The sequence below is a fragment of the Petaurus breviceps genome, unplaced genomic scaffold (genome assembly GCF_028583685.1).
Source record: "Petaurus breviceps papuanus isolate PSGF00001 unplaced genomic scaffold, PetGlider_PUasm1.0 90775, whole genome shotgun sequence".
NCBI classification, from domain to species: domain Eukaryota; kingdom Metazoa; phylum Chordata; class Mammalia; order Diprotodontia; family Petauridae; genus Petaurus; species Petaurus breviceps.
In genome coordinates, this window is record NW_027187342.1 from 13,499,291 (window position 1) to 13,515,051 (window position 15,761).

A 15,761-nucleotide genomic window follows, 5' to 3' on the forward strand; every position below is an offset into this window, starting at 1 on the left:
GTCATGGCAGTATATGATAAACTCCTGTGGCTTCCTATTGCCTCCAGAAGCAAATAAAAAATGCTCTGTTTGGCATTCAAACCATTCACATAACCTAACTCCCTCCTTCGTTTCCCATCTTCTTACACCTTACTCCCCAGCGGATATTTTTTAGTTACTGTTCTGGCTGTTACTTGGTTATTAGAACTAGATACTTCACGAAGCCCTTAGCCCCAGGCATTTTCTCGGATTGTCCTCTGTCCTCCCTGCCCAGAATTCTCTTTCTTCTCATCCCTGCCTCCTGGCTAAATTGACTTCCTTTAAGTTTCAACCAAAATCCTACCTTTTACAGAATTCCTTCCCCAATTCCTCTTAATTACAATGCTTTTCCTCTATTAATTATTTCCTCTTTGTCCTGTATGTAGCATGTTTGTATTTGCTTGTTTTCATTCCCATTAGAATGTGAACTCCTTCAAGGCAGGGACTTGTCTTTTGTCTCTTTTTGTATCCCTAGGGGTTAGCATGGTGCCTGGCACAAAGTAGGTGCTTAATAAATGTTTATTAATTGACTTATCTGTGGTTAGTGAATGGGGTCTGCTGGATGAAGATTAAGCAAGGGGTTACTGACTTATTTCAAGGTAGGAGAACTTACTTAATTAACTAAAAAGCTAAAAATTGCCAAATCTAGAGAGAATAGCTCATTTTTTGTTCCTACTAATTAGCAATAGGAAACTTAACTGTCTAGGTGATTTTCCATTTTTTGAGTAAGGTAATTTTTTTTCCTATGCATGTTTTTCCAAATCGTAAGAAGTGATAGTTGGACGTTTTAAGGGAAAGAGCACTAGATCTGGCATCAGAAGACCCATGTTTGAATACTAGCTCCACTGTTTCCTACCTGTATGACTGTGGACCAGACTTAATCCTCTTCCTTTATTGTAAAATGAGTGGGTTGCATTAGATGATTTCCCAGTTTTCTTCACAATTTTCAAATTTTAGTCCTATGTTACAGATCACTAAGCTGCTACTAGGTGTTTTATATTTAGATTATTAGGGATAGGGATTTAGAGGACCTTTGATTTCATTGATAGTGAACTCCCAAATGAAAAAACCTTCCACTAAATGCAAGTTGGCACTTTGTAGTTTGTAGTCTTGAATTTCCTAGAGCACTAAAGGGCTAAATGACTTGTGAGTGAAATGGACCAAGAACTGAATAGGGGAAAGAAAGTGGGCTACATCACATGCCTGCTCCCTTCTATCTTTTTAACACACATGACTCTTGACGGTGGTTGAGATTCTCAGAATTTTACTAGCTAATCCACAAGCCAATGAAGATGTGTGTGGCAAGTGAGATGTAGCTTTCTAGTGATGAACTGTACACAGGAAGTAACAGAAGGCCAATATCATGTATATGCTTAGGAGAGAAATTGTCTTTGTATCTCCAGTGCCTAGCACTGGGCCTGGCACATGGTAGGTGCTTAATAAATGTATCATGATTGATTGAGCACAGTTCATTAAGTATACTATGAGAAGTGAACTGTTTAGGCCTTGGATTTACAAAAATAAGATGAAATAATATGGTTAGCCAGGAGTTTACAATGTAATAGGGGGTGATAAGACATGTATCGGTCAATCAGAAAGTGTTTATTAAGCACCTGTTATATACCAGCACTATGCTAAGAATTGGGAATTCAGAGACAGAAGTGAAATGGCTCCTGCCTTCATGAAGTTTACATTTGTTTTTTGGGGCAGACTGTATTCTTGTATAGGTCTAAAAGATTACATACAAAGTAAATGCAAGAAACCCTTAGAGAGCAAACATTGTTGATTGGGGAACCAGGAAAGGCCTCCTACAGAAGGAGGCCTTTGAGCTTATTTTTGAAGGAAACTAGGAATTGTAAGAGGTGGAAATGGAGAGGGAGAGTACTGCATTCTTGGGGGACAGTCAGAACAAAAACATCCAAATGGAGGATGGAGCATTGTGTATATGAAGTCAGTGGATTGAATCATAGTGTGTGGAGGGAAGTCCTGTACAAGGAGACTGTAAAGACTGAAGTGGACCAAGGTTTTGAAAAACTCTAAATGTCAAACAGAGGAGTTTGTGTTCTGTTTTAGAGGTAGTAGGGGGCTGGAGTTTGAGTAAGGAAGCCTGTGAAATGATCAGAACTGGGCCTGTGGCATTTACATTTCTTCACCGCTTGTCCCATTTTTACCTTTCAAATTGTCTACATTCTGCTTCCTTCCCTGTACTCTGTGATCCAGCCATACTGGCCCACTTTCTGTTTGCCGTACATGACTTGATCTCTGGGCCTTTGCGCTCACTGTTCCCTAGGCCTGGAATATTTTCTTTTCTAACTTCCCACTCTTAGAATCCCTGGCTTTGAAAACTTGACTCAAGAGTCCTTTCTCTAAGGAAGCCTGTTCTGGTTCCCCCCAGATGCTAGTGCTATCCCCTCTAGAGTTACCTTCCATGTATTGTGCATTTCTCTTGCACATTTGGATTCATATGTGTTGTCTCTCCCAAGCTTCTTGAAGGTGATTGTTTTTATTTTTTCTTTATATCCACAGTTCTTGTGATGTAAGCACTTATTAAATGCTTAATTGATTGCTTGGATCAGATTGATGTCAATTGATGCAATGCATTTTTTTTTTAAATCCATAAAGCAAAATGTGTTGAAATTGTATATTGTTCTGGTTCAAGTTTATAAGTAGCTAGTAAGGTAACAATACAGACAGTTCTTGCATCACATAAATTCACCTTACAAAAATTTGACTGTACATAAAGAATTCTGAAAGGAATCTACATTCCCCCCAAATACCTATGTTAACTTTACTGTACAGTGCTATGCTCTTTCTCTCCCAGCTCCTGCTCTTCTTCTTGGTGCTCCCCAGTCCTATCCCTCCCTAACTTAAAAAAAAAAACACCCTACAACAGAAAAAAAAGCAGAAGGGACTCCTGGAGAGACTGCTGCCTCCATACGGGGCCTTGGCTTTGGACTTCCAGGAGCAGAAAGAGAAAACCTTTGTCTCCTTTAATTGTTAAATATTAAGGAATAATTAGAGTGAAGGGGCAACAAGGTATAATAGAAACTATATTGGATTTGGAGTTAGAAGACCTAGGTTTAGATCTCCCTTCATATACTTACTATCTGTTTGACCATGATTAGCTATAAAGTCAATATCTTTTAATCTTAGTTTTTCTATCTATTAAATAGGGATACTATTTCTATTATTACTTTAAGGGAAGGTAAGTACTCTGTTAAACCTTAAAGTACTTGCAAACTTTAAAGCATTATATAAATGTGAGTTGTTATAAGTGTTTTGGGTAGCATTTGTTGTCAGTGAAAGTGAAATGTGGAATTGCTTATTATCCTTATGGTTTTTTTGTTTGTTTTTAAAGTTAGGTTTACTCAGCATGTTCCCGCTGGCTGAAAAAGACAAGACTATTGCCCGGTTGCTGTTCAGTACTGGCACTTGTCCACGATGTATCTTCAGATTCTGTTGTGTGGATTTTCATGCACCTTACAAACTTCCATACAAGGTCTTTTCATTTTTTTAAAATTAAAAAAAGTCCCTGTATATACATCAATATCTCTATTACGGCTTTATATTTGTTCCTAATCCTTTAGTAAATGTAAGCTTTCAACATTACCAAAATGCACGCACAGAAGATTACTGACAGTGGTAAGAAGATATTCTCATAAAGTAAAAAGTGCAGAGAACAGTCCTATGCACATTCATTTATTGTTGAGACAGCCATTCTCCAGAAGGCATCAGTCACAAAACATTTTCCTCATATAGTACTTTAAGGTATGAAATACACTTTACATGTTACCTCATTTGATCCTCAAAACAATCCCATAAAGTCAGTGCAGTTGTTATCCCCATTGTATGAATGAGAAACTAGAGACTGAGGAGGGTTAAGTGAATTGCTCAGGGTCACACAGCTTATCTGAGGCAGGATTTAAACAGGTCTTTTTGATTCCAACAATATTATTACTACTAATAGTCTGACACTATTCAGTGTCACCTCCCCCTTCACACCCCTTCCCGCCTTTCATTGATAGAGGAAATTCCCTGGGGAGGAAACTGCCTCTTTCAGTTCAATCCAGCACTTTCACTACACCTTAGACTATACCTTTCACTACACATAGAGAGTTGCCCAGAGCCCTGAGATATTAAATAACATTTCCAGGGTCACCCTGCAGAGGATATGTCACTGGCAGAATGTGAACTTAGTCCTCTGGGTTCTCGGCTAGCTCTCTGTGTCTTGTGCCATACTACCTCTCTTGTTATAAATAGATTTTTATATTTTAATATTTAAAGGATAAGTAATTTTGTTGGTGTAAGTCAAATCCTGCCTCTACTTACTATATGGTCTTTTAAAGTTAGTTTGACCAAAAAAACTGTTATCCTACTGCTGACCTGGTGATGGATTGGATCTTTTCTATGTTGGCACATTTTTTTTTAATGACTCCAAACTTCTCCCTGAAATAAGAGCCAGTATTTATAATGTTTTCTTTATGATGATGATTTGTGGCCATGAATCATAGAAAATTAAAGTCTGAATAAATGAAGTCGAGGCTCACCCAGGTACAATAGAGAGGAATATCATTGGTGTAAATGGTCTGTAACATGTTGCAAATGAGGAATTGTGCAGGAGAATTGGTATAAAGGATGTCATAAAAGGCCTATGAACAAGATGAACTAGTCACACGTTAAGAGCAAGAGATAACTGATATACAACTCCTGTCCTCCATTGGCATCTTTGGGATTTTAAGAGAGTGGGAGGAAGGCTTTTAGAACATTGAGTCTACCCTTTCTGGTGAACTTATGTGAGGACATGGACACGGTTGCTGAGGCTGGAAAGGTAGAGTTGGATTGCCATCTATGTCATTGGAGGAAATACCCACATGTATCTAAGATCACAGATCCTTTGGGCTATTGGAGATACGACTTCCTTTTGTATATTATCTTCTCCCTTTAGATTGTAAGCTTCTTGAGAGCAGGTTCTGTCTAACTTTTTTGTGTTTTATCCTTAGTGCGTAGTACAGTGTCTGGCACATAATAGATGCTTAAAAAATGTTTATTATATTGTACTTAGATTAAGTTAGGATAATTAAATACTGCCTTAGTAATTTCTGTTTTGATGAATTGAGTATAAATTGACATTACCTTGGCATTACCATATCAATGCATCAAGTTTGGGAGTCTTATTCTCAGTTTGTTACAAACATTGTTTATAAGTGCATAGATTTTTTTTAATTAAACAAGAACAAGTTATTCAGAATAATTCTCAAAATTATGTTTTGTTTATCATGTTTCTTAAGTCCTTTTTTCCCCACATATGGGGCCTTTTCTTATGATGAATTCATATAAAATATACATAAATGAAATTTGAATTTATGAGATTTTATTCAGTATCTTAAAATATCATGTATTTCCTGGCAAGGGAAATATTTTAATCAGTATTTTCACATTTATTTCTGTAATTAATGAACAAAATCATAAGCTATCATTGAAATGCTTTCCTTTCATAGTAGGACAATTAACAGGTATTAATTCATTAATTTGCTTATCATAGGATCATAAGTCTTGAACTGGGAGAGGCCTTTATAGATCATCGAGTTCAATCCCCACACTTTATAGTGAGGGGAAATGAGAGGCAGAGAGCACACAAGTGTTATGATGACAATGACTTGCCCAAGCTCACATAGTTACTGGGTACTGTGTACATAGACACTAATGTGCCCAAACTCCATTACCCTGCTACTTACCTGGCTCTTTTAGAAGCTACATTCTTGAATTAACATTTGCCTTTAAAATCCTTCCCTTTATGTTACAGAATTTAAGTAATAGTACTGGCAATTTTTAATGAAGGTATAGGATGATGGGAGTTGCTCCAAAATCGAAACAAAAAATAATCAAAATATGCTATTTTTAATACTTTTCACTGGTGTTTTAATATGTGGTAATTAATGCCTTGAGAGGCATTACCAGAAAAGAAAAACAAAAAACCCTGTTCAACTTTCTTTCATTAGGACTTACTTAGGGAGCTAGAGAATTTCCTGAGAACTGAAGACGATGCTTTAACTTTGGAAGCCACCGAACCACCTCCCAAGAAGATTCGATTGCAAGATACTGAGGCTCAAATTGATGATAGGAGTCAAAATGGTGGAGAAATGACTACCGTTGTGAAGGATGAAAACATGGTGCTTGAGAAGCCTTATCTAAATGCATGCAATTTATGCTTGGGAATTCTGCAAGAATTCTGTGAGAAGAAGTTTATTAAGAAGGTAAATGATTAGTTCTTACTAAATGTTTAGGTTGGTAGATATTTTCCTTGATTTAAGACATGAAATGATCTTGGTGGTATAAGATTCTTTGATAACAGAGATAACTTTATTTGACAACCCTCTGATCATTAATATCAAGCAAGGCATAGCCAGGAAGAAAGTATGCTTGCGAAAGCCATTCTACACTATGATTGAAGGAGATCCAGGGCAGAGTTCAAGTACTGATAGGGGTATCATCAAGTATTGATGGTCAAGTCTGCCCCATACTCCTGACATTGTTGGGACATGGAGTGTCTTGTTCAAGAAGTAGCAAGGTGGCCAAAGTTACTGTATCAAAGAGTATCTGTTAGGATTGTAAGGCATAAGAAAACTGGAAAGGTGGAGGTGGTGGGGCAGATTATGCAGGGCTTTCACTGGAGTTTATTCAGGTGGGGGGGTGGTGACATGGTCAGGCTTCCTCTTAGGAAGATCACTTTGAAAGCTGAGTAGAAGATGAATTGTAGGGGCGGCTAGGTGGTGCAGTGAATAGAGCACCAGCCCTGGAGTCAGGAGGACCTGAGTTCAAATCCGGCCTCAGACACTTGACACACTAGCCATGTGACTTTGGGCAAGTCACTTAACCCCAACTGCCCTCCAAAAAGCAAAAAAAAAAGCGGGGGGGGCTTCAAGATTTTATCAGAAATAACTGGCTGTATAACCTTGAGCAAGTTACTTAACCCCAATTGCTTAAAAAAAAAAAAGAAGATGAATTGTAGTGGGGAGAGACTTGTGGCAGGAAGACCAGGCTATTGAGGTCCATCTGGTCCACTTGAATTATATAAATAAAGAGACAAGACCCAGAGAAGGAAAAATACCCATAGAAAGTCACAGCCAGTTGAATGACAAAGTTGGGACTAGAAGCCAGTTTTTATGATTCTCAATCTAGTGTCTTTTTCCAGTGTGTATTATAGAATTTGAAAGTATATTTATTCAACTAAAAGTTTGGAGTATTGTAATGCCAACTAGTTGGCCAAAATTTCAGGTTAAAGAGTGAAATTTCTAACAGTTCCTATGGATTTATGTAAATGGAATCATTTTTCAGGTGTGTCAGAAGGTTGAATCTTCTGGGTATGAGTTCGTGAACTTGGTATTTTCTGTGTCCTTCCCGCCACAGCTGTCTGTAAGAGAGGTATGACCATTTTTACCATAATTTACATTAATAAGTGCTTAAAATCTGGGATGGAATGAGGTAACAACATGCTGTTTATTTCCTATTTTGTGTATATTTCTAAATATTACAAGAAATATATTGGTGGTAAGTAGATGCCTGAATAAATGAATAGTTGTTAGCATTTTCTTTCAGGAGCTGCTTCCTTTTGAGTGTAGTGAATAGTAGCAGGTATCTGACTAGTGTTCAGAGGCCTTGGTGGAAAATACCAGAGTTCATAATGTCTTTGGGAAGAAGGAGCATATTTTGAAAGACAGAATTTGTCTTTTCTGTTTGGGAGAAGCCATGTTCTCTAGCTATCTGATGAGAACATGAAAAACTTTCAAAAACTTTTTGTTCTTACTGGCATTATAGGGAAAAGAACCTATCAGGATAATCCTTTCACCAGTGCAGATTGCGACTCCTCTGTGACTTTATAGATGATCTGCAGTTCAGTTTAAGTCCTAGAAAGGCTGATGTGTAGCACAGCTTGGTGGTTATGTAGCCTCCCTTTAAAGTCCAGCATTGGCTTTTGACACACAGTGTACCTATCCTGGGGAAGTCATGTACCCACTCAGTGCCCAAGGCTACTCTTCTCTAAGACTAACTTGCAGAGTATACACTGATGTGTATTAACAGAGGGAGTTTCTTAACTGGGTGTTCTCTGGACCAGCAAAATCACAAGTTTGGTTTAAAAAATTCCAGGTACTATATTAGGTGTTGGGGAGACAAAGACAAAAGCGAAGTAGACCCTGCCCTCCAGGAATCTACCATCTATTGACGTGAAATGGCATATATACAAAAGATTGAGTATAGATGATATAAAAGTGGATGCAAAGTATTATTGATAGGGATAGGGTAGGGGGAGAAGAGACTCAATAGGTAAGAGAGGTTCCAGAATGACTTTGAAGAAAATGATTATTTGAACCTAAGCCTTAAAGGGACCTGGAGGTTCTAAGAGGATGAGATGAGGAGGAGGGAAAACATTCTAGGCGTGAAAACTGGACTGTGCAATGGTATGGAGACAGGAGATGGAATGTCCTGTAAAAGGATTAGCAAGGAAGCCAGCTTGACTAGAATGTCAAGTTCGTGAAAGGGGGAGCATACAGAATCAGTCTAGAAAGACAGGTTGCAGCCAGATGGTGAAGAACTTTAAATAGTACACGGAGGTGTTTGTAGTTTATGAGACAGGTGCTTTGGGGTGTCTGTTTGGTGCATGTGTGGAGGATGAGTTGGTGATAATGATAACAACAACAACCATAATAGCGGCTAGTGTTCACATGGTGTTTTAAGGTTTTCAAAATGCTTTACAAATTTCTCATTTGATCCACATGACAACTTTGGGAGGTAGCTGTTATTTCCATTTTAGAGTTGAGGAAATGAAGGCAGACAGAGGTTAAGTGACTCGCCTAGGGTCACATAGCTACTTAAGTATCTGAGGTCAAATTTGAACTCACATCTTCCTGATTCCCTGTCCACTATATTACCTAGAAAATAGAGGCTAGGAGACTATTACAGTCTTTGCAAATCTGAGTGGAGAGAAGGGGACATATGGCAAAGATGTTAAGGCAGTAGAATCAACAAGCTTTGATAGCTAATTGGATGTGAAGGCAAGGGTAAAGGAAGTGTTGAGGGTGAGTCCAAGGTTTTGAATCTGGGTGACTGGAATGCTGGTGGTATCCTAGAAAGAAACAAGAAGTTTGGAAGAGAGATGAGTTTATGGAAAAAAGTAATGTGTTTAGTTTTGGGCTCTGGTATGTCCATGTGGAAGTGTTGAAGATGTGGGCTAGAGCTTAGCAAGGAGAGAAGGTCTAGACACAGATATTTGGAGGTTATCTTCATAGATGTGCTCATTGAACATAGGTGCTGAGCCAGAACAGAAGACTGAGAGGAATTGGTTGGACAAGTAAGAAGAGAACTGGGAGACATTAGTGTCATAAAAGCTTGAGGAGGAGAGAGTATTAAAAAAGGAGGGGATGATCAGTTGTGTTAAAAGCTAGAAGGGTCAAGAAGATTGAGGACTAGGGGTAGCTAGGTGGCACAGTGAATAGAACACTGGCCCTGGAGTCAGGAGGACCTGAGTTCAAATCCCTCCCAAAAAGCAAAAAAAAAAAAAAAGGAGAATGAGGACTTGGGAAAGTCCTCATTTAGCAAATAAGAGATTATTAGTAATCTTAAAGCAGTTCCAATTATTGGGTGTAGTAGAAACTTAGATTACAAGGAATGAGAAATAAATAAGAGTGGGGAAGTATGGAGGCAATGGGTGCTGAAGTCTTTTTTTAGGAGTTTGTCTGTGAAAGGAGGACAAATGTGGCAGGGTGACTTAAAGAAAAGTGTGACCAAGTGAAAGTTTTGTAAGGACAGGGAAAATTCTGGGCATGTTTATAAGTAGCAAGAAATAGCCAGTGGATAGAGAGATTGAAGATCAGAGTGAAAGGATGTATAATTCAAGGGTCAAGATCCTCATGTATATGAGAAGGGTATGATCAAGAGCACGAATAAAGGGTCAACTCTGGCAAGGAGAAAACCCCCCTCTGAAGAGAATGAAGTAAAAAAAAAAGAAGATTCAGTTGAGGAGGCTTGAGGTATAGAATATAGGAGAGTAGGGAGCATGGATCGATAGTCTCAATATTCTAAGTCAAATGTGAGGCTGAGTCCTCTACTGAGACAGTGAACAAAGAGTGGTGAAGGTGGCTGGAGAAAAGTAAAGTTTGTAACAGCTGCTGTGGGAGTACAGCAGAGGATCAGGGAAGGCTACAAGAGTTGCCCAGTAGTTTTTTATCTCTTCCTTCTCCTTTCTCACTTCTTGTGTTTCCTATCTCTCCCTCTTTCACAGACCCCAGAGGTTTGGAATCCTCAGACTCCTTGGTTAGGTGCCATGAGAGTCCTGCTGTTACCCTGTCCATAGTAACCTCGGTGGGAGAGGGCTGACTCTGACTGGTTTTCTTGTCACCTCTCCTTCAGGAATACATGACCCTAGGGCTTCTCCTCTGGTAGGCTTTACGTTTTAGTGTTAACTGCATCTACCACCACCACCCCTCCAAGTTGCCCTCTCTTTTCTTCAAATGGCTGGGTCTTGTAGGGAGGTGGGGAGGCAGGGAAAGTTCATTCAAATTTAGCCTGATCTGTCATGGAGGGATGAGATAGGAACTGTTACCTATGCTGGTTGAACTTAGTACATGGTGAAGGCTGAGTGGGATCACTAAATATTGCAGCTTCCCACTGTTATTTCATGAATCCCTTATATACATATATACACCTATGGTGTTTCTGTCTTTTCATCTTAGGGGTTCAGCTTTAATTATTCTACATCTGGTAAATATTTTCTTTCTTTTGAACTTGCAAGGTTGGAACTTTATGTGGAAAACCACTGCTGAGCCATCTTGCCAATCAGATGATATGATTGTCACCCCTCACCCTCCAAGCCACCATGGTAGATCCAAAAATGGTGCTGGCAGAGACTACAATTAGATGATATGCAAAGATTTATATGTGGATTCATAAGATCAACTTCACAGTTATTAGATGAGGAATGGGTAACTAGTAAGTTTTCTTTTTCTTAGTTGTTTTATGTTTGAAAGACTGTCTTGTGGAGAAAGGATTAGATTTATTTTTTCTTGGTTCCAGAAGGTGGAATTCAGAACAATGGATGGGAGTTTCAATGGGAAAAATTTAAGCTTGAGATATGGAGAAACTAAACAATTACAGCTATCTAAATGTAATGATCTGCCTCAGATAGTGGGGTTCTTTCTAAAGAAAGCTTCAAGTAAAGATAGGATTTTTTCTTCAAGTACAGATTGAACTAAATGGCCCCTAAGCTAACATTTCAGAAAGTCCATGATTCTGTGATTCCTCCCCAAGGAATGTGGGAGAACTAGAATGCTTTTAGTAATTGTTTTCACTGTTGAAGAGGTAACTGACCATGGGATGGAAAGAAAATTATGTTCTAATAGTGACCTTTATAAACATTTCTGTAGCCCTTTAACAGTCAGTGATCACAATTCTTCTGTATTTTAAGGTCACCATTAGAATTCCATTAAGCAAATATAAAAACATAAACACCAGAAAGCTAAGTGACTTGCTCACATTTACAGGTTGTGAGTGACATATCCAGGAATGCAAAACAAATCTTCTGAAACTCCAGTTTCCTACCAGGTAATACGGCCTTTAAAAGGCTTATCTGTATATTTTAGTAGTTTGCATAAGCATCTCTTTCATCATTTATCAGAATCACCACTTGTTTATTGTATGCTCATTGGGCATAAGACACTGTTTAAAATGACGATATCTCTTCTCCCATTCTCTTCTCAAAACCCATTTACATAATTTCTTATTCTCCCCCTTTTTCCTAATCTTTGAAAAACAGGTGGCACTTCTCCTTTATACATACATATAGGCACTTGATCCCTTACTCTCTAATCTCCAGTGGATTGTATTCTCAGTCATCTTTCCCTTTTCTCTAATCTTTAACTTTTCCCTGTCTACTGGTTCCTTCCCTGCTCCCTTAAACATTCTCAAGTCTCCCCCTTCCTTAAAAACCTTCATTACCTTGACCCTATCATCTCCTCTCCTCAACTGTCATTCTATATCTTTCTGTTACACCACTTGAAAAAGCTGTCCATATGCACTTCCTCCACATCTCTCCTCTCATTCCTCAACTCTTTTCTTTCATGCCTCCTCACTCAACAAAAACTGCTCTCTCCAAAGTTATCCTTGATCTCTTAGTTGTCAAATCGGATGGCCTTTTTCACCTCTCTGCTTCATTTCACATGTTGAATACCCTCTTGTCCAGGTTGTTCTCTCCTCTCTGAGTTTTAGTGATGCTAATCTCTCCTGGTTCTCTTTCCAACCTGATCATTCCTCCTCACTTTCTTGCTAGTTTGTCATCTATATCAGGCTTCCTAACTGTGGGTCTTCACCAGGGTTCTGCCTTAAGTTCTCTTCTCTTCTCCCTCTACATTCTTTGGTAACCTCATCAACTTGTATAGATTTAGCTATCATCTCTTTATAGATGATTCATATGTATATTATTTTTACATTTTTTTATGTATCTATTATGTATATATGTCTCACTCTCTGTCTCTCTCTCCCTCTCTCCTTCCTTCCCTCCCCCCACCCCCTACCTGTCTCTTTGTAAAACACAGACACATCCAGGTCCAGTCACTCCTCCTAAACTGTAAACCTCCACAGCTGGCATTTATCTAGTGGTTTAGGGTTTGCAAGGAGCTTTACAAATATTTCATTTTATCCTCACAGTAGCCTGAAGAATAGATTTTATTATTATCCCCATTTCATATATGAGGAAACTGAGACACAGAAATGTTAACTGACTTGCCCAGAGTCAGACAGCTATACCAAGTATATCTGAGGCAAGATTTGAACTCAGGTCTTCCAGACTCTCAATGTAACCATTTATGCATTTTGCCACCTAGCTTGCTATCAGACATTTCAAACTGGATGTCCCAGAGACATTTCAAACTCTACATGTCCAATGCTGAACTAATTCTTTTAATCCCCCTAATCCCTTCTTAACTATTTCTGTCAAAGACACTACCATTCTTCTGGGATCACAGATCTTTAACCTTAATATTATCCTCAATTCCTCAAACTCATCACATAGAAATGTTGTCATTTCTACCTCCACAATATCTCTTGAAACAAACTTCTTCTCTCCTCTCACATGGGCACCACCTTAGTTCAAATTCTTACCACTTCTTGCCCATTATTATAAATCTCCTAATTGGTCTTTCTGCCTCAAATCTCTGCTCACTCCAGTACATCCTACTCTGCACTGCATAATTTTCCCTGAGCACAAATGTGATGAAGTAACTCCGTTACTCGGTAAACTCCACTTGGCATCATTGCTTCTAGGATCAAATAAATCAAATAAAAACCACTCTGTCTACATTTTAAAGCCCTCTACAACCTGACCCAAACTTACCTTTTCTCTCCCTTCTTCATTCTGCAGTCCAGCCAAATTGACCATTCCTCAGTTCCTCCCCCCTGAAATTTTTCTCCCATCTGACCATTTCATGTCTAGAGTTCACTTCCTCCTTACCTCTCTTTCTCTTCCTTCAAGATGCAGCTCACACACAATCTTCTCTGTAACTAAGTGTATTTGTTCACAAGATGTATTTAAGCTCTATAGACTTAGACATATAATTGTTTACTTGCCCATTAGAATATAAGTTTCTTTTGACTAAGGAGTGTTTCCATTATTGTACTTATATCTCCAGACCTAACAGTACCGGTTACATAGTAGATATTTAATGACTTATTGACTGATTTTAGTGATTTTTTTTTTAAAGGATTAGATTATTATGCCTAAATTCTGTCTGTTTGATATTGACTATTACCTCCCAGATGTTTAGCAGAGAAGATATTCCAATGATTGAAAAGTTTAGAACATCTCCATAATTTAACATGTTATCATTAAGTACTTCATTCTTTTCCTTGTGCTCTTGAGCTTTGTTGGTTTAAAATAAATTTTTAAGGGCCGGCTAGGTGGTGCAGTGAATAGAGCTCGGGCCCTGGAGTCAGGAGGACAAGAGTTCAAATCCAGCCTCAGACATTTAGCACAAAAACTAGCCGTGTGACCTTGGGCAAGTCACTTAACCTCAATTGCCGTCCAAAAAAATTTTTTAAGTGGTATAATTATGTAGGGAAAATGAAGTTTGAAGTGAATTATATACCATAACAATATTGTATTGATAGTCAACCTTGAAAGGCTTAGGAACTCTGATCAACACAGTGACCAAGCACAGTTGCAAAGGACTCATGAATATGTTACTCACCTCTAGTTAGAGAGCTGGTGGACTCAGTGCAGACTGAGGCATATTTTCCTTCCTTCCTTCATAGCTAATGCAGGAATTTGTTTTGTATGATTATACATATTTATAATGGGTTTCAGGGTTTTTTTCCTTCTCAATGAGTAGAAGAAGGAGGGACAGAGGGAAGGGAGAGAATTTGCAATAAAATAAAATAGAATTTTTAAAAACTGCATTGTAATCCTGGGATCATTCAGCATCCTAAGAATTTATATCGATGATTCACTCACAGACACTCTTTTCTTTGAATTACTGCCAAGATCTGACATAGAAGGCCCTTCCATGGGGCTCAGTTTCTTTGTTTTCTGTTGTTTTGACAAGGACCTTAAACACAACTTCTCTATAGAGCCATTTAGACAAATACCATATCACTAAATACTGAAAATATTGAAGTCTTGCTACTTCAGTCTTCCTTAGTGTCTAAGTTTCTATGCCCTGTGGCCATCCATATCTTAAGATAGTGGAGATTGATTAATGGTAGTTATCTAACAAGTTGGATCAAAAGTGAGTCATTGCTATGAAAGTCAGGATTTTAAAAAGAAAATAAACTTGTAATCATGAAGATATTTTGACAAAACTTTCAGAGGTATTTTGCTATTCTACTTTGAAGTAAATCTTTATGCTTTTTGATACAGTGTTTTATATTCATGGCATTTTAAACATATCGCTGAGAATTTTTTCTGTTAAAGTGGTATTTCAATGCTTCCTTCATGGTATGGAGGTGACCTTGGGCTCTTAAGGATTATCCCATCAGAGTACAAGATTTAGCAAGTCCTACCAATCTGGAAAGACTTCAGTTTGGGGTTCTTCAGTCTACTTGTTCTATGATCAAGTTATCTAAATAAATCGAGGTGAACTATTTTGGGGGGAACCAAATCACTTCATGAAGAGAATTTGTAGACACACAGAGTTTTGATATATCAGTGGTGCAATGATATATACTAATGAAACTGCACATTTTCTAAAGTATAAGTAAGATTCTGTTTGGATTTTCTTTTAATAAGAATTGGAAGAGAGGGAGCAAAGTGCAGGAGATAGAGAGACCCTAGAGTCAGGAAGACTTGGTTTGAAGTCCAGCCTCTGACATATTCTGGTGATGTGACACCAGGGAAATTACTGGATAAACAAAAGTTAAGTAAAAGACAACTTTGAAAATAGAGAACTTTTCAAAACCATTGTGATAAATTTGTTTTCCTTCTTTTACATTACTGGTCTCAGAAAATTTGCAAATGTGAATATGTGACTTAAAGTATATGATATATTTTTAAAATTTCAGATCTAAGGTGAAGTAGTTCCGTGTTTCCCTGATAATAAGACCTATCCCGAAAATAAGCCCTCCCCTTACTGTGTAAGATTCCTCTAAAATAAGTTCTCCCCCGAAAATAAGCCCTATTGAGATTGCTACTGTAGTGAAGGTGATCCCCTGCGCTACACGCTACATTACGGTACCCTCTGTATGCACCGTCCCGGTCCCTT

General features: G+C 38.2%; 1 protein-coding gene across 4 annotated transcripts in view; it reads left to right on the top strand.

The window, feature by feature from the left end:
- Positions 1-15,761, top strand: part of PUS10 (pseudouridine synthase 10) — a 90,119-nt gene that overhangs the window by 4,650 nt on the left and 69,708 nt on the right. For 2 of the 4 annotated variants that reach the window (XM_069069066.1, XM_069069065.1), the window contains exons 2-4: positions 3,381-3,517; positions 6,018-6,272; positions 7,354-7,440. In XM_069069066.1, the coding sequence (XP_068925167.1) occupies positions 3,381-3,517; positions 6,018-6,272; positions 7,354-7,440 (479 nt within the window). Of the gene's footprint in view, positions 1-3,376; positions 3,518-6,017; positions 6,273-7,353; positions 7,441-15,761 lie in introns of all 4 variants that reach the window. The other 2 variants (XM_069069068.1, XM_069069067.1) reach the window with 1 other exon arrangement.